This window comes from Tachyglossus aculeatus, chromosome 5, assembly GCF_015852505.1.
Source record: "Tachyglossus aculeatus isolate mTacAcu1 chromosome 5, mTacAcu1.pri, whole genome shotgun sequence".
In the NCBI taxonomy this organism is placed as follows: Eukaryota; Metazoa; Chordata; class Mammalia; order Monotremata; family Tachyglossidae; genus Tachyglossus; species Tachyglossus aculeatus.
Window position 1 is genome coordinate 90,029,853 of NC_052070.1, and position 24,577 is coordinate 90,054,429.

A 24,577-nucleotide genomic window follows, 5' to 3' on the forward strand; every position below is an offset into this window, starting at 1 on the left:
TATTCTGTTTCCATTAGGCTACTGCTTTTCATGCTGATACTACATGATATATTCAGAGCAACATTTTTTCTATAAACCTATGGCACTGAAAGTCTATTAAGAGAAATAGTGTCCTTGGGATAACCCAGACCATTCGTTTGGTGAGGAAGCTCACATTAGAAACCAGAAGAATAATATTAACAATTTACGTTTACTTGCGATCTCATTTAGTAGTACACCAAAACGGCAAGAGAAAAAAGGAAATAAGGAAAAAAGGAAATAAAAATTTTTAAAAAGCCAAAGCAATTAAAACAAATGGGACAGTTTCAAGATAAAGCAGTGTTCATGGTCTGCCCCAGTACTCTACAACTGTAGTTCAGATACAGCTTTAAGCCTCTGTTTTCCAATTTCACCTTGAAAATATTCTTTAAAATGAATACATCCTATAAGCAAATTTCAGCTGGTAAAGTGCTAAACAGGGAGACCCTGCGTAACAAATTGACATTTCATTTTCATTTCAAAGCACACCTCAAAAACTCCCTAATTCAGAAAGTAATTTTCTTATTCATACATGACGGGTAATAGCCATTGTCATTTGAAATGTGGAATCTTACTCTCTAACCTTCTAGACTGCCCTGCTCAGCTTTAACTAAAGTATAATGTCAATTATCTTAGACTGCATATAAATACACAGAGACCACACTAAATTTTCACTGGAGAAAGGTAACTGGTGCGTACTGATTTTAATATATGTTCAACAGAGTAGTTACTCTTAGAAGCAGAGCACATAGTAAGGTTAATAGGAGTGCATTAAGCACTGAGTTTAGTACAAGCCACAAGTGGAAAGGCCTAGTCAACACTGATGCAGATTTCAAATCTCTGCATTAATTTAGCTGAGTTAACAGTTTCTGCCTAGAATTTCCAGTGAAATACACCTTCTATGGGACGACTGAGGAATGCAGTTGAGGAATGCAGTCTTCTAGACTGTGTGCCTGCAGCTGGGTAGGGACCGTCTCTATATGTTGCCAACTTGTACTTCCCAAGCGCTTAGTACAGTGCTCTGCACACAGTAAACGCTCAATAAATACGATTGAATGAATACATATGCTACTCATCAGGAGAGGATCACTTTAAACTACCTTTAGATATGGTACAACAAAGGGAAAGATTACTGATGGACAGGAATTTTCTCATGTGTAAGACTAGGTGGGCAGGTAAATCAGAACCCTCCAGTTAACTCAGTTTGCTCTCAAGTTCTAGCTTGCAACCATGGCTTTAAAATATCTAATGAGTACATACCCTGACAAGAGCTAAGGAGAATTTCCATAAATAGTTAATAGCGATATCTTGATAAATTCAAAGAGCTGTTGATAGGCCCAAGTTTGCAAGTCTTACTAATCGCGCTCCTTACATCCTCCTACTCTCCACGCATTGAGGGGATAGCAAAATTTACCTTTCCAATACATTCAACAGTGTAACCAAAACATCGCATAACAGCTGTTTTAATTTGGTGCATAATTTTTGAGGTATAAGCAGCAAATTTGCTGCAGGATGTTTACAATGCAAAACAAGCAGAAGTGTTCAAATTGTCATAAAAGCCTCTAGCCTTAGGTAACTTTCATTAACAGGCGTGTTACCCATCTCTTTGTGTCCTTTCTGTCAGTTGTTGGCCGGCACAGCATTTGGAAACAAACATTTTCTGTCCTTTTCCAATCAGTGAAGTACATTTTGCTCTGTTTACATTTTCAGAGCTCTGATGCTATGTGTATAACAACATCTGAAGAGCAACCACTTGGTTTTCACTTTCATAAACCCACAGCTTCATCTAACTTGAGATATATAGATAAGCTCTCACACGAGTAATAACTGGGTTTCAAAAACTCCTACCCCAAAAATCCACAGAAGTCTCCCTTTTCTTGTCCCTCTCCTCACCCCACACCTAAATTCAAGGTTCTGTATGGTGGCAACTTGGCAGAAAGTTGGAGGGCAAGACCAGGAAGGAGAAGCGAAAAACAGAGCCTATACCAACGATGGATTAAAAGATGAGTTCTTGAGAATTAACAAGAGCGAGCAATCTGGGAAATTCCTACGGGGATAAGGAAAAGCTTCACAAAGGTCTCAAAGCTGCAGTGCAAGGTAGACGGAGGGATGATAATGCAAATCGCTGTAAAGCGGTTCACGGGGAAGGAGAAAATGCATTCCCTGGGGCGGATAAGTTACAGCACATTCAGAATTATGGAATTATTTTTAGACTGTGAGCCCACTGTTGGGTAGGGACTGTCTCTATATGTTGCCAATTTGTACTTCCCAAGCGCTTAGTACAGTGCTCTGCACACAGTAAGCGCTCCATAAATACGATTGATGATGATGATGATGGACAGGAATGTTTTCGTTTGGCTGACCCATGGGGGTCGGAGAAGAGTGTGTGTTGGGGGGGGGGGGGGGGGGGTCTCCGGCCTGGAAATGAAAATCCTAGGAGAAAAGGAGGTCAGAATAAACAATGGGGAGAGAAGGATGTGCGATGATTACCTTTGCAGCGGCTACTGATCCCACTTTCTCTGCCCCGCGTCTGGCGGATGACAGAACCCTTCGGGCTCTCTTCGAGTCGGCCTAAACCTGGAAAACAAGCAGTTGTCTTCATGTTAATCGGATCTATCGAGATCTGGGTTGGGGGGTACCTAGGGGCTTGCGCTTGGCACAGTGCTCCGCACACAGTAAGCGCTCAGTACAGCGCTCTGCACATAGTAAGCGCTCAATAAATACGACTGATGATGAATAAACACGACTGAATGAACGAGAGCCAAGAGGGGAGACTGAGAGAGGTGCTGGGGGGAGGAGGACTAAAGGGGGAGAAGAAAAGCGACATGACCCTGTCCCTTCCCCCTCTCTGGAAGAGTGGCTGGACTTTACCTGTCTCTTTCAGCTGTTTCTCCTCCTCCTCCTCCTCCTCTCGGGCCCTGGGGAGCTCCCCAACTTCTCCATTGAAAGCCCCTCAGGGCCGAGACCCTTGGGGGCGGAATCCTCCCGGGGGGGTGGGGGTCTCCGGCCCGGGGGGCATCGAGGCGAAGGAGAGGGGGGAGCAGGGGGAGCAGGGGGAGGAGGAGAGGAGGGGTCCCCCCCTTTTTGCCGCCCCCCAACTCCCACCCCGGGGCTCAGGGAGCAGGGGGGGCCGGGGGGGAGGGTCCCGGGGAGTCCCGGGGGTGGGAAGGAGAGGCTGGGGGGAGGCTGCGAGGCGGAGGGGAGCCCACCATGGGGGGCCGCAGGGCCGGGGGCTCCGTGGGGCCACTTTGGCCAGGGCCGCCCCCCTCCAGCACTTTGGGGTCACGGGGAAGGGCCCGACCCCCGGCCAGCCAATCAGCGGCCTCGCTGGGGACCGAGCCCGGAGCCGTAAACCAAGTCGCGGGGGGCGGGGCGGGGGGGGCGGGCCTGGTTGGTTGGCCGCTGGGTTTCCCCGCCCCCGCCGTAAAGCCCGCCGGCGCGTTCGCGACAGTCGGAGGCAGGCCGGCCGTTCCGGGCTCCGCTCCTCGGGCCCCGCCCCCAGCCGGGGGGGGGGGACTCGGGGTGGTTGCCGAGCAACGCCGAGGGGAGGCGCCAGTGCGCATGCGGCCCACTCGGCCCGCGGCTCCATTCATTCATTCATTCATTCATTCTATCGTATTGATCGAGCGCCGACTGCGCGCAGAGCCCTGTACTAAGCGCTCGGGAAGTACAAGTCGGCAACAGGGAGAGACGGTCCCCGCAACGACAACGGGCTCCAGGTTCGGGGTGCATTGGAAGGTAACGGTATTTATTCATTCCTTCCGTCGTATTTATTTATAATATATAATGATGGCATTTATTAAGCGCTTACTATGTGCTTACTGTGTACTATGTGTATTATTATTACTGTGTGCAAAGCATCATCAATCGTATTTATTGAGCGCTTACTATGTGCAGAGCACTGTACTGAGCGCTTGGGAAGTACAAATTGGCAACGTATAGAGACAGTCCCTACCCAACAGTGGGCTCACAGTCTAAAAGGGGGAGGCAGAGAACAAAACCAAACATAGTAACAAAATAAAATAGAATAGATATGTACAAGTAAAATAAATAAATAAATAGAGTAATAAATATGTACACACATATATACATACATAAACGCTGGGGAGGTTACAAGGTGATCAGGTTGTCCCACGGGGGGCTCACAGTCTTAATCCCCATTTTACAGATGAGGGAACTGAGGCCCAGAGAAGTGAAGTGACTTGCCCAAAGTCACACAGCTGACAAGTGGCAGAGCCGGGATTTGAACCCACGACCTCCGACTCCAAAACCCAGCGCCACGCAGCTTTATTGAACGCTGACTGTGTGCAGAGCACTGGACTAAGCGCTGGGGCGAGTACAGGTCGGCAACATAGACGGTCCCTGCCCGACAACGGGCTCCAGGTTCGGGGTGCATTGGAAGGTAACAATATTCATTCATTCAGTCGCATTTATTGAGCGCTGACTGTGCGCAGAGCTCTGTACTAAGCGCTCGGGAAGTACAAGTCGGCAACAGGGAGAGACGGTCCCTGCCCGACAACGGGCTCCAGGTTCGGGGTGCATTGGAAGGTAATGGCATCCCACCCTGGGGAGCACTCGCGGGTCAGGGCGGGAGAAGGCCTTGTGGGAGGTTGGGGGGAGCTGGGCCCAGCAGTAATAATAATAATTAATAATAATAATAATAATAATAATAATAATAGCATTTGTGAAGCACTTACTATGTGCAAAGCACTGTTCTAAGCGCTGGGGGGATACCAGGTGATCAGGTTGTCCCACGTGGGGCTCACAGTCTTCATCCCCATTTTACAGATGAGGGAACTGAGGCTCAGAGAAGTGACTTGCCCAAGGTCACACAGCAGGCATGTGGTGAAGCCGGGATTCGAACCCACGACCTCCGACTCCAAAGCCCAGGCTCTTTCCACTGAGCCACGCAGCTTTATTGAACGCTGGGTAGGGACTGTCTCTATATGTTGCCAATTTGTACTTCCCAAGCGCTTAGTACAGTGCTCTGCACATAGTAAGCGCTCAATAAATACGATTGATGATGATGATGACTGTGTGCAAAGCACTGGACTTAGCACTGGGGCGAGAACAGGTCGGCAGCATAGAGAGATGGTCCCTGCCTGACAACAGGCTCCAGGTTCGGGGTGCATTGGAAGGTAACGATATTCATTCATTCATTCAGTCGTATTTATTGAGCGCTGCCTGTGCACAGAGCTCTGTACTAAGCGCTCGGGAAGTACAAGTCGGCAACGGGGAGAGACGGTCCCTACCCAACAACGGGCTCCAGGTTCGGGGTGCATTGGAAGGTAACGGCATCCCACCCTGGGGAGCACTTGCGGGTCAGGGCGGGAGAAGGCCTTGCGGGAGGTTGGGGGGAGCTGGGCCCAGCAGTAGTAATAATAATAATAATAATAATAATAATAATAATGATAGCATTTGTGAAGCGCTTACTATGTGCAAAGCACTGTTCTAAGCACTGGGGGGATACAAGGTGATCAGGTTGTCCGACGTGGGGCTCACAGTCTTCATCCCCATTTTACAGATGAGGGAACTGAGGCTCAGAGAAGTGAAGTGACCTGCCCAAGGTCACACAGCAGACATGTGGCGAAGCCGGGATTCGAACCCATGAGCTCTGACTCCAAAGCCCGTGCTCTTCCCACTGAGCCATGCTGCTTCTCTAAGAGGGATCGAGGGCAGCTAGCGCGGGGCCACCGGCACCAGGTCAGTTTTGCACGTTTAAAGCCGCCGTTAATAGTAATGATGGTATTTGTTAAACGCTTACTATGTGCCAAGCAGTGTTCTAGAGAAGCAGCATGACTCAGTGGAAAGAGCCCGGGCTTTGGAGTCAGAGGTCATGAGTTCAAATTCCGGCTCTGCCAATTTTCAGCTGTGTGACTTTGGCCAAGTCACTTAATAATAATAATAATAATGGCATTTACTAAGTGCTTACTATGTCCAAAGCACTGTTCTAAGCGCTGGGGAGGTTATAAGGTGATCAGGTTGTTCCACAGGGGGCTCACAGTCTTAATCCCCATTTTACAGATGAGGGAACTGAGGCACAGAGAAGTTAAGTGACTTGCGTAAAGTCACACAGCTGACAATTGGCAGAGATGGGGTTCGAACCTGTGACCTCTGACTCCAAATCCCGGGCTCTTTCCATTGAGCCACACTGCTTGGGCATGTTACCTCATCTGTAAAATGAGGATTAAGACCGTGAGGCCCACGTGGGACAACCTGATCACCCTGTATCCCCTCCAGTGCTTAGAACAGTGCTTGGCATATAGTAAGTGCTTAGCAAATGCCATCATCATTATTATTAGTATTCTAAGCACTGAGGTCATCAGGTTGTCCCACTTGGGGCTTACAGTCTTAATCCCCGTTTTACAAATGAGGGAACTGAGGCACATAGCAATGAAGTGACTTGTCCAAAGTCACACAGCTGACAAGTGGTGGAGCCGGGATAATAATAATAATGATGGTATTTGTTAAGCGCTTACTATGTGCCAAGCACTGTTCTGAGTGTTGGGGGTAGGGGGGAATACAAGGTCATCAGATTGTCCCATGTGGGGCTCACAGTCTTAACCCCCATATTACAGATGAGGGAACTGAGGCACAGAGAAGTTAAGTGACTTGTCCAAAGTCACTCAGCTGACAAGTGGCGGAGCTGGGATGATAATAATAATAATGATGGTATTTGTTAAGTGCTTACTATGTGCCAAGCATTCATTCACTTGTATTTATTGAGCGCTTACTGTTTGCAGAGCACTGTTCTAAGCACTGGGTGGGGGGGAATACAAGGTCATCAGGTTGTCCCACTGGGGGCTCACAGTCTTAATCCCCATTTTACAGATGAGGGAACTGAGGCACAGAGAAGTTAAGTGACTTGCCCAAGGTCTCACAGCTGACAAGTGGCTCAGCCGGGATTATAACCCATGACTTCTGACTTTAGGGTTGAATGAGAGAGAGGAGTCAAGGATGATGCCAAGGGTACGGGACTGTGAGGCGGGAGGGATGGTGAAATTTTCCAGATGAGGTAGCTGAGGCACAGAGAATTTAAGTGGCTTGCCCAAGGAAGCACAGCAGACAAGTGGCGGAGTCGGCATTCGAACCCATGTCCTCTGACTCTCAAGCCCAAGTTCTTTCCACTAAACCACGCTGCTTCTCATTGTTATTACTGTTGTTCTTGTTTTTAATTGTTGTATTGTACTCCCAAGCGCTTAGCACAGCGTTGTGCACACAGTAACTGCTCAATCAATACGGCTGACTGAAGCAATGAATGGTAGGAGGGACACGGGGTGATACCTGGAGGGAATCGTGGGATCAAGGGAGGGTTTTTTTCAGATACGGGAGACATGGAGGGGAAGAAGCCTAAAGTCCGCCCTTTCCTCTTCATCCTAACTGCTCACTTATCTGTTCACTTATCCTAACCTTCCTTGATTACTCTATCAGCCTCCTTGCTGACCTCCTGCCTCCTGTCTCACCCCATTCCAGTCTATACTTCACTCTGCTGCCCGGATCATTTTTCTACAAAAACGTTCAGGACGTGTTTCCCCACTCAAGAAACTCTAGCGGTCTGCCATCCACCTCAGTATCAAGCAGAAACTCCTCACCACTGACTTTAAATCACCTTGCCTCCTCAAATCTCATCCTGCTACTACTCTCCTACAACCCAGCCCACACTCATCAGTCCTCTAATGCCAACATTCTCACTGTACCTCAATCTTGTCTATCTCTTGATGACCTCTCACGTTCTGTTTCTGTCCTAAGTTACCCTCCTTCCTCAAATCTGACAATTACTCTCTCCTCTGCCCTTCAAAGCCTTATTGAATGCACATTTCCAAGAGGCCTTCCCTGACTAAGCTCTCCTTTCCTCTTCTCCCACTCCCTTCTGCGTCACCCTGACTTGTTCACTTCATTCATAATAATAATTATTCTGGTGTTTAAGTGCTGGGGTGGATACAAACTCATCAGGTTGGACACAGTCCCTGTCCCACATGGGGCTCATAGTCTTAAACCCCATTTTACAGATGAGGTAACTGAGACACAGAGAAATGAAGTGACTTGCCCTGAGTCACACAGCTGAGAAATAGTGGAGGCAGGAATAGAACCCAAGTCCTTCTGACTCCAAGGCCTGTGCTCTATCCACTAGGCCATGAACCTCCTCCCAGCTCCATAGTACTTATGTGCATACCTGTAATTTATGTATATTAATGTCTGTCTCCCTCTTTTGACTGTAAGCTCAGTGTGCACAGCAAATATGTCTTTTATATTGTTCTGTTATACTCTCCCAAGCATTTGGTACATTGCTCATCACGCAGTAAGTGCTCGATAAATATGACCCATTTCAGCTTTGACATTCAATCAGCTCTCATCCCACTACTTATCTTTCCCCTATAGCCGGTTGCATTTATTGAGCACTTACTGTGTGCAGAGCACTGTACTGAGCACTTGGGAGAGTACAGTATAACAATATGACAGACACATTCCCTGCCCAAACAAGCTTGCTGTCTAGAGGGCGAGTACAATACAACAGAGTTGGTAGACACCTTCCCTGCCCGCAACAAGCTTACAGCCTAGAGGGTAGGGAGGCGGAGGGGAGGGTGCAAGCTTGGAAGAAGGGAGGAGGCAGAAGTGCCCTCACGCACAGCTGTTGCCCAGTTGGCTGGTGAACACAGAGAAGAGCAGCCAAAAGGTCTGGTGGGTGCTATTAGCTGGGCCTGTGACATTCATTCATTCATTGTCGTATTTATTGAGCGCTTACTGTGTGCAGAGCACTGTACTAAGTGCTTGGAAAGTACAGTTCGGCAACAGATAGAGATAATCCCTACCCAGCAGTGGGCTCACAGTCTAGAAGGGGGGAGACAGACAACAAAACACTTAGGCATCAGTAGCATCAAAATAAACAGAATTATAGATAACACATCATTAATAACATAAATAGAATATTAAATATGTACAAATATACACAAGTGGGATGGAGAAGAGGCTAGAGCAGAGGGAGGGAGTAGGGGAGATGGGGGGGAAGGAGGAGCAGAGGAAATGGGGGGCTCAGTCTGGGAAGGCCTCCTGGAGGAGGTGAGCTTTCAGTAAGGTTTTGAAGGGGGGAAGAGAACTAGTTTGGTGGATGTGAGGAGGGAGGGCATTCCAGGCCAGAGGTAGGACGCGGTTGATGGCGGGACAGGCAAGAACGAGGCCCATTGAGGAGGTGAGTGGCGGCAGACATGGGGGCTCATCTCTTCTCAACTTCCATAATGTCTTTCTTCCCCTATAGACTGTAAGCTCATTGAGGGTGGGGAATGGGTCTGTTTATTATTATATTGTACTCTCCCAAGCACTTAGTAAAGTACTCTGCACCCAGCAAGTGCTCAGTGCATACAATTGTTAGAATATGTTAGAAATGAGTGCTAGAGATATGATTGATTCCTAGTTTCAATTTTTTCTTGTGTATATGATGTGTTGTGCATTTCAAAAACTGATTACATTTTTTCACGTGCTAGTATTCTGAGAGTGTGACCATATGCCATTTTACAATATATTATTACATAAATATATATATTAGCTTGTGAAGAAATTGGCAATCAGCTTGCAAAATATACCGCTCACTAAACATATACATAGAATAGCAAATGCTCACACTTCACTGAATTAATAAACAACTTAACCTTGTTTTTTCATGCATTTTAATTTTTTCTTATCCTTCCTGGAATAACTACAGTTTGCAGAAGCCTCATTTTTTGCCAGCCAAGCATATATGTAGTTTACAATTTAGTAAAACTAACATGGCACCTAAGTATACATGTCAGAATTGAAATAGCACAAAACGGAAGGACGAGGTTTGGAAATGAAATGTTTTTCAGTTGCACCCCAATATTTTGACAGGTTTGGCTATATTTCATCGATTCTATGAATTCATGTAGGAAGTACGTTTGATAAATCATTTCCAAGGTGTATGCATAATTATATCTCAGTTCTGATGTCATTGGACAAATTACTTCATTTTTGTTTCTGGAGTTTGTCACCTGAAATCCCTTGATGAAATTGCATCATCATCCATAATTTTTTTATTGAGCACTTATTGTGTGCAGAGCACTGTACTGAGTTCTTGGGAGAATACAAATCTAGCAGTAAATGGACACATTCTTCTCACTGTACCTCGATCTTGTCTATCTTGACCCTGACCTCTCACCCACATCCTGTCTCTGACCTGGGTTGCCCTCCTTCCTCGTACCTGACAGGTACTCTCCCTCCCTTCAAAGACTTACTGAAGGCACACCTCCTCCAAGAGGCCTGCCCTAATTAAACGCTCCTTTCCTCTTCGCCTGCTCCCTTCTGTGTCACCCTGACTCGCTCCCTTTATTCATCCCCCCTCCCAGCCCCACAGCACTTATGTACATATCTGTAATTTATATTAATGTCTGTCTCCCCTTCTAGACTGTAAACTTGTTGTGCGCAGGAAATATGTCTGTTTATTGTTATGATTCACTCCCCCAAGTGCTTAGTAGAGTGTTCTACACACAGTAAGTGCTCAATAAATAAAATTGACTGCTTGACACATTCCCTGCCCACAACGAGCTAAGAGTCTAGAGTACAACAACAGCCATAGTGGTCCATAATAACATTCCATAGTACTTGCCCTAAGAGAAATAGAAATTGTTCCCATAATAATAGTATAAAGTACTTATTCTGTGTTCTACACACAGTAAGTACTCAATAAATAAATTTGACTGCTTGACACATTCCCTTCCCACAACGAGCTAAAAGTCTAGAGTACAACAACAGCCATAGTGGTCCATAATAACATTCCATAGTACTTGCCCTAAGAGAAATAGAAATTGTTCCCATAATAATAGTATAAAGTACTTATTCTGTGTAGATCACTGCATTAAGTGCTGGGAAATAATATACAGATAAAAATTGGACATGGTGCCTGTCCCTTATAGGGGGGCTCACAGATTGTGACAGTATGGCAGCTGTTTTGTTGCGTAGGTACACATAATATTCAGTTTACTTGAAGCTGTCATTTTAGAGGCCACTTGTGACCCACCTCCTCTTTGGGACAGTAGAACTCAAGGACACTCAAAAGTCATTACTGAGTCTGACCAGTGGTCTGCCTAGCAGAGTGGTGTCCCTTCTAGTGTGCATGCTAATAGACCTACTGAAAATCCCTCTAAACTGTAAGCTCGCTGTGGGCAGGGAACACGTCTACCAACTCTGTTGTACTGTATTCTTCCAAGTGCTTAGTATCAGCCAGTCAATCAGTGGTATTTATTGACAGCTTACTATGTGCAGAGCACTGTAGTAAGTACATTGCAACAGAATTAGCAGATAAGTTCTCTGCCCAGAAGGAGCTCATGGTCTAGAGTAGACAGATATGAATATAAATAAGTAATGTACAGTATATATTTTAAAGGTATGCATATAAGCGCTATGGGGTTGGGGGTGGGATGAATATCAAATGCCCAAAGCTCACAAATCTAAGTGCATAGACAGTGCAGAAGGAAGAGTGAGTCGAGGAAAAGAGGGCTTAATCGGGGAAGACTTCCTGGGGGAGATGTGATAATGCCTTGAAGGTGGGCAGAGTGGTAGCCTGGCATATATGGAGGGGGAGAGAGTTCCAGGCCAGAAGGAGGATGTGGGAAAAGGGTCAGCGGTGAGATAGATGAGACTGGGGCAGAGTGAGTAAACTGGCTCTAGAGGAGCAGAGTGTGCAGGCAGGGATCTGCACACAATAATCCCTGAATATGATTGAATCTACATGACAGGGGGATATTTGGAAGGGCATTGTGATGGTTGCTTTCCTTAACATCCATACTTTCTCCAGCCTCATCACCAGAAGTAGCGCAGTAGGCAAAAATCATTGTCAGTGTTTGCCAGTAATTCCTCCTGGATGAATTCTTCCAGTTTGCTACTTCATGCTGGGTTAAATCAGACAGTAGTATTCATTGAGCAGTTACTCTGTACCGAGCATTTAGCAGAGTACAGTGGAATAAGTATATATGATCGCTGCCCTCAAGGAGCATACAGTATAGCCGGGCAGATAGACATTAAAATAAATTACAGGTAGGGGGAAGCAATCAAGTATAAAGATATGTGCATAGTACTATGGGGTTGGGGAGGGGGTGAGAAGGGGGTGAGTATCTTAGTGCCTAGGGAGTAAAGACTCAAGTGCATAATTAATGCAGTAGAGAGGGATACAGGGTGGAGAGATGAGAGCTTAACTGGGGAAAGACTTCCTGGAAGAAATGTTATTTGAGCAGGACTTTGAAAAAGCAGAGAGTAGCATTCTGCCAGAAGGGGGTGGGAGGTCCAGAGGAGGGTGGAGGGCATGAGCAAAGTGTTGGCAGTGAGACAGATGAGAGCGAGGCCCAGTGAATAGGGTGGTATTAGCAGAGTGAAGTGTGCAGGCTGGTACATCTCCTCCAGGAGGCCTTCGCTGACTCAGCCCTCCTTTCCTCTTCTCCCTTTCCCTTCTGTGTCCCTGACGTGCTCCCTTTATTCATCGCCCCTCCTAGCTTCATAGCACTTAACTACATATCTTTAATTTATTTATTTATATTAATGTCTGTCTCTCTAGACTGTAAGCGTGGTTTGGGCAAGGAACATGACTGCTTATTGTTATATTGTAATAATAATTTTGGTATTTAAGTGCTTACTATGTGCCAGGCAATCCCAAGAGCTTAGAACAGTGCTCAGCACACAGTAAGTTCTCAATAAATACAATTGAATGAATGAATGAGTGCGTGAATGAATGCATGCAGTCTGGGGTGAGGTGGGAGAGGAGTGAGGATAACTAGGTAAATAATAATAATAATAATAGTGGTATTTGCTAAACGCTTACTATGTGCAAAGCACTGTTCGGAGCGCTGGGGAGGTTAAATGAAAAGTACGTGTGATTATTAACAACCTTCATGGTAGTATATGTTGACCATTAAGGTCAGACGTTTCTATTGCTGTTTCAAAACTAGATTGATAAAATATACAAAGGTTTCTCTCTCCAAGTACTCAAAATGTTTTGTCAAAGTAGAGTGTAGACTTTTTAAGCTCCATGGGCAGGGAACGTGTCTCCCAATTCTGTTGTACTTTCTGTTTAAACTGTTAGTTCTCTGGGCAGGGAATGTGCCTAACAACTCTGTTCTATTGTACTCTCCCAAGCACTTGGTACAGTGCTTTGCACATTGTAAGCACTCAATAAATATGATTGACTTCCCAAGGTCAGTGCACTGCACACAGTAGGCACTCAAAATATACCAAAAAAACCCCTGAAACCACTCGTGAGGAAAGAATTACTGTAATCATTAAGGACATTGGTAAATTGACAAGAATGAGATAATGGTATTGAGGTGTAACATAGAAGGTGCAGGCCTCTCTTCAGTTACTACTCTAGGGCAATAGTTTCTTTGAAAAGTGCAAATGCCTCAAACCACCTTTCCAAATGTAGGTATTGTAGAAATTAATAATAATAATGATGATGGTATTTGTTAAGTACTTGCTATGTGCCAAGCACGGTTCTAAGCACTGGAGGAGATACAAGGTAATCAGGTTGTCCCACGTGGGGCTCACAGTCTTAATCCCCATTTTACAGATGAAGGAACTGAGGCACAGAGAAGTGAAGTGACTTGCTCGAAGTCACACAGCTGACAAGTGGTGGAGCCGGGATTCAAACCCACGACCTCGGACTCCCAAGCCCAGGCTCTTTCCACTGAGCCACACTGCTTCTCAAATTACTTTGAACATACCTCACGTCATCTACTCTTGCACACGAAAAAAAATAGCTTTTTATTCGTAAACTCTTTCTAACTTTGCTTCGTCATCAGAAGGGAATGCATGTTTTTCTTTGGAGTCTGTTTTAGAATATACTGTCCTAGAGGGCCCTGTGACACTTTGGAGTTCACAGTCTAAGAGGTAAGGAGAGCCAGTATTAGCCCTGTTTGTACAGGTGAGGAAACTGAAGTGCATAACTTTTGAAAGAACAGTTTCTGTGGAATGAAGGGGACAGAAGCAGGATTGGAGGGGGCGGTCAAGGAGAGGAATAGAGGAAAGGAAATGGAGATGAGGGTATAGACAACTAGCTCAAGATGTTTGGAGAGGAATGGTAGGAGGGAGATGGGTGATAACTGGAAGGAGCCATGGGGTTTGGTCTGGGTTTTTGTTTTTTGGGTTTTTTTTAAAGAGAGGGAAGTCATGAGTATGTTTGAAAGCAGTGGGGAAGAAGCCTTTGAAGAGTTAACCGTTGAAGATAGTGGTCAGGGAGGATAGCTGGGAGGGGGCAATTGGTTCGATAAGGTGTGAAGGGATGGGGTCAGAGGTGCAGGTGGAGGGAGTGGATTTGGGGAGGAGATGGGAGATCTCTTGAAATGCTGCTGGGAAAGACTGGAGAGTTGAAGAAGGGGCAGGATGAGAGGTGGACTGGAGAAAAAGGAGAGATTAAGTATCAAACATGAATTTTTTTTTCCTAGAAACTTTTCCTCAGTATGGCATAAGTAAACATTTCGATGATACATTTTTGGGGTGGAACTAGATCCCATGCTAATCAATCAATGAGTGTTATTTATTGAGTATTTACTGTGTACAGAATGTTGTACTAAGTGCATGCTTGGGAAGGTATCATTTAATAGAGTTGATAGGTGTGATTCCTGTGTACAAGGCAACAGATGGCAGTGGTAAATCTCAATGAAAATATTTAATGTTTAAATAAGAAGGTTTTTTTTAAATTATCTGTGTGATGAACCTAAATTTACCCATTTTTATGTTTTCTCATTTTAGGTGTCTGAAGAAACATTGTATTCCAAAGGAGTAGTATTTTCAGGACTTCCCAAGGAAAAATTTTTGTATGTTATAAGTGACGTGAAGAAAAATGGAGGCTCAATATCAAGCCTTGCAACAGTTATACAGGGAGGTGCTTGTTGGTGCACCATTGAACAGTAGCAGCCATGATTATGTTTTTTATCTCAACCCACCTCTTTCAGCTCAAGATTTGTGCTCCTCACATCAGCAGAATTGGTCCTGTGCCCCTAAGGAATTAATTTGGAGCCATCCAAAATCTATTTTGGATATTACTCCTGCAGCATCAGTTAATGCGAATGTGAACCCTCAAATATGCAGTCCCAGAGAAATAACATTACTGCAATTTACACTGATTAAGATGATGATCAAAAAAATACTGAGCCCAGAAACAGACTTGAGCGTGAAAAAAAAGTACATTCAAATCATTGAAACTCTCCTTAAGCCAACTGAAATTGACCACAAATTAGTAAGCTTTTTTGATCTTTAAAAAAAGTGATTTTCAATTCTTTTCTAAACTAAAACAAAAAAAGTGACTTTTTTTTTTTTACAGATCTGCTTATTTGGAAGTTCTGATAAACTGTTATCTCACATGGCTGCACATTGCCTTGCCTTGCTTTTATATTTCCAGCTACGAGAAAAAGTAAGTAAAATAATATGAATAATTTTGGTTCGTAAAGTAAATATTTCCAAAACATGAAATATTTTCAGAATCTTTCACCATTCATTTTACCTTTAAAAGGTTTTTACAAAAGTTGTTAACAACATCTCAGATTTGTCCAAGTACTCTCCATGTGTATATTGTCAGCATTTTGGTAGTGGTGTAGTAATCCAACAAATAAGAATTAGGATCTGGAAACCTTTGAGTATATTCTGTGTGAAGATCATGATTCTGTACTAACAAGTTTTGTACCGTATAGTTTGCCTTACACAAAGGTCTTAGAATGGGCTTTGAGTATCAGACATTTGTGACAAGTTCAGCTTCTGTTTTATGTCTTATGTCCTAATTCACTTATAAACAAGTCTGAACATCTAGCACTCCTTTCAGGCATCATTAGTATGTGTTTTGACTTGAAAAAATCGTAAGTCTTATCTTCCAAGCAAGTTACTTTACCTCCCACCCCCTGAAACATGCATCAAAAATTACCATAACCAGCTTTTCTTACTTCTGCTCCTTCTTTTCAGTCCTTACTAATGACCATTTTTTAATTGTAACATTTTAATGAGGTTAACAGCTAAATATAACATTTGAGTGATTTATGGAGTAATGCATTGTAAATTATTGAATGAAATTTGTGGTAGTATGCACAGATGCACATTTGACTCTTTTTTCCCCCCCACCCCCTTTTCTTTGTAGACAAAATTAAGTGACACCTGGCTGATTTATTGTCTTAAAACTCTTTCTGAATACCCTAAGAGTGATCAAGTAGCAAACTGTCTCTGGTCCCTTACAGCAGTGATAAAAGAAGTCTTGAAAGATACCTGTCTGAATAAAGCAGGTGGGAATTCTTTGATAAAATTAGCCACCAATACCCTACCCAGGGAAAGCAAAAGCTTATTTATAGTTAGTAGTCCCTGTCTCACAATTGTCATTTGGCCTTTGAATTAAAAAAGGAGCTCCCTTCCACTCCTCCACCAAAGTACCATAGAAGGATTTCTGTTAAAAAAAATAAAAATTGGAAAACTCACCAACAATTACTTGGGCCAGGTCTGAGCCTAATTGTATTTGTTCACAAAGATCCTGTTGAAAGTAGGGCAGGTGGGCTACAATTCCATATGCTTTTCATATATGATGGGATCATAATTAGAAACCTCTAGGAAACTAAAAAGCATTATTTAAGTATTCATAAGAACTGATTACTTGAATTGAAAAAGTGTGTTTACTTTCTGATGATCAATACCTTGTTTTTTTCCAGAAGTACTGAAGCAAGTCATCACCCCCTTTGACCCCATTTTTGAAAAGTTTTACAGTTCAATTTTGTCAGAGCATTTTGAGAATAGCCAAGATACTTCATTAAACAGATTGCTTAGTTTCATGGATTTGCTTGAAGTTCTCATAGCTTCCAGAATCCACCTAAAGTTACATTCTACATGTCAGCGAATTTTTTTTTCTCAGCCTTCTCACACTTTGGGCATTATTACCTGGCCTATTCATGGTTTACTGAAAAGAAAGGTCATTGTATTCCTTAAAAAGTGTCTTCTTCAAAAAGTGGGTGAAGATCTGATAAAGAGATTACCTTCCAAACCATTTGAACAAGATCCTCATTTAGATATGGACATGTTAGCTCTGGCTAATGCCATTTTGCAAGCTGTGACTGTAGGATGGCTGAAGCAATTGCCTTTTAGTGGAAAACCTAGTCATTTTGGAGGAAGTGAAGGTGGCACTGAAAATAATAGCCCTGTTGGACCAGATCAAGGAATTCTAAGAGCTTCAAGTTTAGCCGTACTCAAGTCTTTAGAACTCAAGATCCAGAATTGTTCATCAGCAAAGGAAATGAAAGGTAATTTTGCAAACTTTGGTGTTTCAAATAGAGCAGTTTTTAGTTAATGGAATATGTTGCGGAGTCCCTAAAACTTGTGCAGTGGTTTTCTAATGGGAACCAATTTCAGAATTTTATCATGTAATTTATTGATTTGAAAATGTGTTTTGGAACGACCTAAGTTTTTTTCATCGGAAATAAAACCCGTCGTTGCATTTTTGCTGCACAGTGTGCTGTTACCACATTGGTGTTAGTTGTCATGTTGGTGTGTCTATTGAAATCGATTTACTGCAGCTTACTGGGTTAGTCTGGTCAAAGTGTTTGTGGAGAGCTTGGTATTCTGCTAAGGTTTTGACCATTTAATAGAGTTTCTCAGGCACAACCATGTTGTTATCTCTCCGGGAGTTGGAAGGACCTGGGTTCTAATCCAGGATCCACGACATGTCTGCTTTGTGAACATGTGGGACAGAGACTGTGTCCAACATGATTTGCTTGTATCCACTACAGTGCTTAGAACAGTGCTTGACACATAGTAAGCACTTAACAAGTACTATTTATTATATTATTATTATTTGGTAAGTTAGCTTCGGTTAAGATAAACTGCTTCAAAAAAATTTTTTTTTATATGGGTCTTAGAGAAACGTTGTCCAAAGATTTAGATCTGTTCATCAGTCAACATCTATTGAGCTGCCTCTTGGGGATAGTCCTTTCTGGGGATTGTAAGGAGTGAAAAAAGAAACCCTAACTTTGCATTGACAATTTAATAAGAAAGGACAGGAAACAGGAACAAATCTTCAACCCACTAATGTATCAGACTTCCCGAAATTGGTCGGATGACAATGAATTTTGGGGTAGGTGACCTCTCAGGCCCAAAGTCTCACTGGTGATGGCATGGGGGCACCAGCAAAGAGATGGAGAAAGGCTGTCTTATCTTTTGCTGTCCAGTTGTCTCTGACCCATATAGATTCCATGAACACATCTCTCCCAGAACATCCCACCCTTCATCTGCAGTTGTTCGGTGGTGTATCCGTAGAGTTTTCATGGTTAAAAGTATGGAAGTGGTTTACTATTGCCTTTTTCTGTGCAGTAAACTTGAATCTTCGCCCTCAACTCTCTCCCATGCTGCAGCTGCCCAACACGAATGAGTTTTAACTTGTAGCAGATTTCCTTCCACTCACTAGCCACTGCTCAAGCTAGGAATGGAGTGGGTATGCCTTTGCTTGAGTCTCCCTCCCATAGCTGAGACAGGAAACTCTCCAGGTGCGATCCTGAGAGGGTGGAGAAAGATTAATCAATGTTATTCATAGAGTGCTTACTGTGTGCAGAACACTGTACAAAGCACTTGGGAGAGTACAATACAACAGAGTTAGCAGAGACGTTCCCTGTCCAAAGATTCCTCTTCTTCAGTGGCATCCATTGCCACTGCAGTTGTTCTGGGCTGTGTATGATGGAAATTTCTGTGTGACAGGAATTAGGTATTTTGGGCTGCTTGGGAAGCTTCCATCTGCCAGATCCACTTGCCTAAGTGAATCTATGAAGTCTATAAAAATTTACTCAAAGCACAGAAACTACTGTGAAATATTTGGAAACTCCATAAATAATTCTTGAATACATTAAGTAGAAAGCAAATCGTAATCATCGTAAGCATTGTCATCCTTTACTGTTAAATTGTAATGAAGATAATAAATGAACATCCCTTTGGCTAACCCTAACTACACCTTTGCCAGGACACCCAGTTTTCTTTAGGAACATTTTTTTGCCATTCACATCCTCTTGGAAAAACCTTTGCAACAACTGATACTAACGGTTTTAGCTGGACTCATCATGATCTCCATGAGGGACAGATACTGTGTCTACTTCCCAACTGCAAATTCTTTCCCAGCGTTTTGCCAGTACTCCACACACAAGAAAGCGCTTCATAAATACTACTGCTACTCTGACGCCTCTTCTAGACTGTGAGCCCGTTGTTGGGTAGGGACCGTCTCTATATGTGGCCAACTTGTACTTCCCAAGTCATCATCATCATCATCAATTGTATTTATTGAGCGCTTACTGTGTGCAGAGCACTGTACTAAGCGCTTGGGAAGTACAAGTTGGCAACATATAGAAACAGTCCCTACCCAACAGTGGGTTCACAGTCTAAAAGGGGGAGACAGAGAACAAAACCAAGCATACTAACAAAATGAAATAAATAGAATAGATATGTACAAGTAAAATAAATAGAGTAACAAATATGTACAAACATATATACATATATACAGGTGCTGTGGGGAAGGGAAGGAGGTAAGATGGGGGGGATGGAGAGGGGGAAGAAGGAGGGGGAGAGGAAAGGAAGGGGCTCAGTCTGGGAAGGCCTCCTGGAGGGACATATGCACTTTCCCCAAGTGCATAACAGTGCTCAGTGCACAGTAAGCACTCAATAATATGATTGAATGAATGAATACTTGGACAAACACCTGGGTCATCTTACTCTATTGCCTCTGGAAGCAAAGTGGATATTATGTGGGGATCTAGAAATTCATTTACATTTTTCTAGTATGAATTATTAAATTATACTGTTAGAATAACCAGTTCAATAAATAGCAATGTTTAAATGACCTATATTTTCGTTGCTGATTGAAAAACAAACCCAACAAAAAACCCTGGAATATTCAACAAGAAGTATTAGAATTCTGTAATCAAGGATTTTTCAAATTTTAAATCTGAATTAAAAATCCGTATTATTTCAGATTGTGGAACATGAGTAAAATCTAACTGGAAAACTGTAGGTGCAATTACTAATTTACAACAGTAGGTGGCAGATAATGTGTAATTTAAATATGAGCGGATCAGAAATTTTCCAAGTTGCAAATGGTTCTTCCTATCTTAAATGTTTCATAACTCATTTCCCTGTTTTGTGGGTGCAGTCCCTTGAAGTTGACATAGTAGTCTGTTCTTTTTGTGAAATGACTATGAAAAAGTTTTCTAGTTAAATTCTCTACCTTTACTGTTATTTGACTTCCTCAGTATCACTAGATGGCTACCTTTACATCCATTTTTTTTTTAATCGTTTTTAAGTATAAATGAAAGTTAGATTGACTATGTATTGAAGATGTACATTTTTGCCCTGAATGTTTTTTTTAATCAAATCTATTCAAACTCTTAAAATGAATATATTTTAAGAGCAGAAAACTGTGAATTTTTCTGCCAGTTTACATTGTTTTAAAAATAAGAACTTTATGTATTATTTGGTCACTGAAGCCCTTTCACAATTTACAAGAAAGTTGTAATTTGTAGAATTCAGTTGTCAGGAGTTTGTGTTGTTTTTAAAACTACAGAACTTCCTTTTCCAATGCTCAACACAGTTCTAATATTATTCTGTAAAGGACTTAGCCTTACAATCTTAATATAGTGAGTTACTAAAGGAGAGAGACTTGTCTTTATATTTCTATTTGAGTAATGTATGTTTTGTAACAGTTGTGTATGAAGAAACAATAGTAAGGAACTTTTTCTCAACAGTACATTTACATGTGTCTGTGTTGCCTTGGATTACATTTGGGTTTTTAGTTTTCTTTAAGTTGATTTACAGAGATTCATGTCGGAGTTACTGACTTTCTTAAAGGATCATCAACAATGTTCCCTGCAGTTTTCTTTCCATCCCTGTGAATGGGTGTCCAGGGTCTTTATAGAACAAGATGATGACATGCTGGAGGCTGCTAAAGCACTACTAAGCATTTATTTAAAGTTTACTAGGTTGGTATAATATTTAACTGTTTGACATTATAACAATAATAATGATGGTGTTTGTTAAGCGCTTACTATGTGCCAAGCACTGTTCTAAGCACTGGGGTAGATACAGGGTAATCAGGTTGTCCCACTTGGGGCTCACAGTTTTAATCCCCATTTTACAGATAAGGCAACTGAGACACTAGAGAAGTGAAGTGACTTGCCCAAGGTCACACAGCAGATAAAGTAGCAGAGCCGGGGATTAGAACCCACGTCCTCTAACTCCCAAGCCCGTGCTCTTTCCACTAAGCCACACTGCTTCTCTGTTTAATTATTGTAATGGAAGTAAATTCCAGAAAAAAGTGGAGAAGTATTTCTAATAGTTTCATCTGGTCAATTACCATTTTTCTTCATGTATTTTCCTGACTGAAGGGGTGGAGTTACGGGGAGGGATATGTTTGTATATGTGTCTTTCCATGTAGTAAAAGGGTGGCTCCATTTGATTCATCAGTTTTTACGTATGACACATATACTAGTACAAAATAAGACATCTTTTGCCTTTGCAATTTTTGGGCCCCCCCCAATAATATAACAAATAATTTTGGTATTTTGAGTACTTACTATGTACCAAGCACTGTAGTAAGCATTGAGTAGTAAATACGTGTTCATCACAGTTCTCAGATCTATAGCTACTGTCAGTAGTTCAGGTGAGGTCTTACAAAAATGTTAGTTCTATTTATTCTGTGAATGAGTTTGCCCGAACAACTTCTGATTATGCAGATAATAATAATGACATTTGTTAAGCGCTTACTATGTGCCCAAACACCGTACAGTGCTGAGCTCTGTTCTAAGCAGTATTGATAACTGGCTAAGAAGTTGCATTGCTGATGACCCTCTTACATCCAGTCCTACCTCTGCTTTATTTAAAGCCAAAACTCATTGGCTTAATTTCCACTGTTCTTGGCTGAAAGGGAGTTTTTTATTAATGATCATAGATGGAAGCATTTTTGCTTCCAGTACTTGCTTGAATTATGACCATCAATAGGCAGGGCTTACTGTAAGGCTGTAAATGTTTAGGCCCAAATTTTCAAGAGGTTTAAATGAGGAATATAAATTTCTGTGTGTGAGTCTCGGCTGGAAAAAGTCAAATGCAAATCCAGTTTTAAATTGAGCAGGACATTTAAAATATAAAGTTGTTATAACTAAAATTTTGCCTCTTTTTGGCTTAAAATAGTAATAATAATAATAATATAAAACTAAATGAGGCTCACTTCACAAATTTCAAGTTGGCTGTACTCTTTTGGCCAGTTGAAAATCAAAAATTCAGTTTGTAGTAAGTATCTTGTTCCTTTCAGCTAATTTCTTTGGATCAAATGATTTTAAAAAAGAGATTTTCAATAGATTTGCTGTTGAAAGTAATTGCTACATGAAATGGAAGTCAGTGTGCTTATATAAATACTGTTTGCAGGTTATGGCGTGACGATACTATTGAGTTGATCCAAGAAAGAGAAATATGGAATCTTCAGACACATGAAAATGGCTGTAATCCTCATTGTATATTTTTATTCCTCTTAAAAAACATTGGATTTGATGCCACAGTTCTTCTTGACTTTTTAATTTCTTCAGAAACTTGTTTTCTTGAATACTTTGTAAAATATTTAAAGCTGCTTCAGAAAGACTGGTCCCATTTTTTAATCATCTGCAAATCTTTTGATGCTGTTGACTCTGAAGAAGGCCTATGTGATTGTACTTTTATCACCTCACTCATGCAAGAAGGAAGCAGCAACCAAACTGAGCTGCATCTTCATTTTGCTTCTCCTGTTGGTAAAAAGAATGTAGTTTGCTTTCTTCCCCTTCTGTCTCTTGTTCTTCTGAGCTGGCAAAGAACAGAGTGGAGGTCAGGCTACAATGCTCAGACAGTCTGACTTATTGACATTAGCTGATAACTCATCTTCACCAGAAATTCTTCAAAGTCTTGTAGATTATGGCAGCTCAGAAGAATCTGATGGAGAATCCCAAGTAAAGGAGTGTTTAACAAACATTAAACAGACACCTTTAAGCCATGAAGCTAGCACCAAGATAAGGGAAACAGTTTGTATGAATATAGATAAAGAACAGAATAGCCTTGAGCCGAAAGCAGGATATCTGGATCCGAAAGATTGTAATACCTCATCATTCTTTGGTTGTGAGGCAGCCCCAAGTAGGTTCGCCTCTGAAGTAGGAATGTGTCTCAAGGCAGTTAAATGTTTAGAAACACTACATAAGGCAATTTATAGACTGCAGCGGAGACATCTCTTCCCATACAACCCAATGGCACTTCTGAAATTATTAAAAGGCATTGAGGTAATCACTAAAAGTTTGAACACATTATGAAGAAACAATAGACTGTGAATTTTAAGGCATTGTTGGGGGTTTTCAATGCCATTTGTTAAGCGCTTACTATGGGCTGTGCACTGTATTAAGTGCTGGGAAGATTCATTTAATCAGCATGGCTACAGACCATGTCTCACATGGGGCTCGCAATAGTAGTCCCCATTTTGCAGATGAGGGAATTGAGGCACATAGAAGTTAAGTGACTTGCCCAAGGTCACACAACAGACAAATGGCAGAGTTGGGACTAGAACCCAGGTCCTTCTAACTCCCAGGCCCATGCTCTACCCACTAAGCCACTCTGTTTCTCTGTTTTGGGGAAGAATTTGTCTTCACAAGATAAAAGTGTGAAACTCTCAGGCAAAGATGCGTTCTGTGGAGCCAGCTTGACTTTCTGCCAGAAGACTCTTCAGAATGACATGTCACTTGATAAGTTTAAATAAATGGCCTAACATCTCTAAGTCTACACATGATTGTAAAGGTTATGAAAGTCCAGGTTTTCATATATTAGTTTCTTATAAAAGTTGTAAATTAAATGGTTTCCCATAAAAATTGTAAGTTAAATGTTGGCTTTCCGCTGTTTTTAAAATACACTTCCTTTTCCTCAAGGAATACATGTGCTTTGACTGCAATTAATAAAAATTAATATGATTACATAGGAGTACAGTTGATGCATATTGTTAATCTTCTGAGGAACCAACTTCATTTAGTTTCAACAGCAACCAATTAAATAGCCTTATGCTTTGGCTTTGGGATCTTTTGCTAGAATTTTCACATCATCATACTTCATTTTAGATTGCCTCCCAGAAGCAAAGTGGAAGTATTCATTGGCCAAGCAACTGTAAGTAGTGTAAACAGTGATCTGACAAAAGGAGAGTGATCCGAAATACACCTGACCCAAGGTTTAGATAAATGGAGGAAGAACCACCTTAATCTAATCAATCAGAGGCTTGATTATTGAGTGCTTAGAAGCAACTCTTATAAATCTGATCTTGTTATACTTGCTGCAGTCTACGGTAAGGGAATCAATTTGAGCAGGGTTAATGCCTGGTGTCTTGTTTTGCCACTCTAATAGTTGTTGTCTTATGCTGTCGAGTCGTATCCGACCCTTTGTGATGCCATGGACACATCTCTCCCAGAACGCTCCACCTCCATCTGCAATTGCTCTGGTAGTGTATCTATAGAGTTTTCCTTGGTAAAAATACGGAAGCGGTTTACCACTGCCTCCTTCCACGCAGTAA

At 42.3% G+C, this 24,577-nt stretch overlaps 1 protein-coding gene across 1 annotated transcript; it reads left to right on the forward strand.

Annotated features, from left to right (window-relative positions):
• The first annotated feature begins 5,647 nt into the window (after positions 1-5,647).
• LINS1 (lines homolog 1) lies at positions 5,648-23,984 on the forward strand. Its single transcript, XM_038746708.1, is given in 9 exon segments — positions 5,648-5,721; positions 14,764-15,250; positions 15,335-15,424; positions 16,139-16,280; positions 16,698-17,282; positions 20,819-20,993; positions 22,435-22,792; positions 22,795-22,837; positions 22,840-23,984. Coding segments are annotated over 8 exon segments (2,289 nt in total). The 5' UTR covers positions 5,648-5,721; positions 14,764-14,854; the 3' UTR covers positions 23,340-23,984.
• The last annotated feature ends 593 nt before the right edge of the window (positions 23,985-24,577 follow it).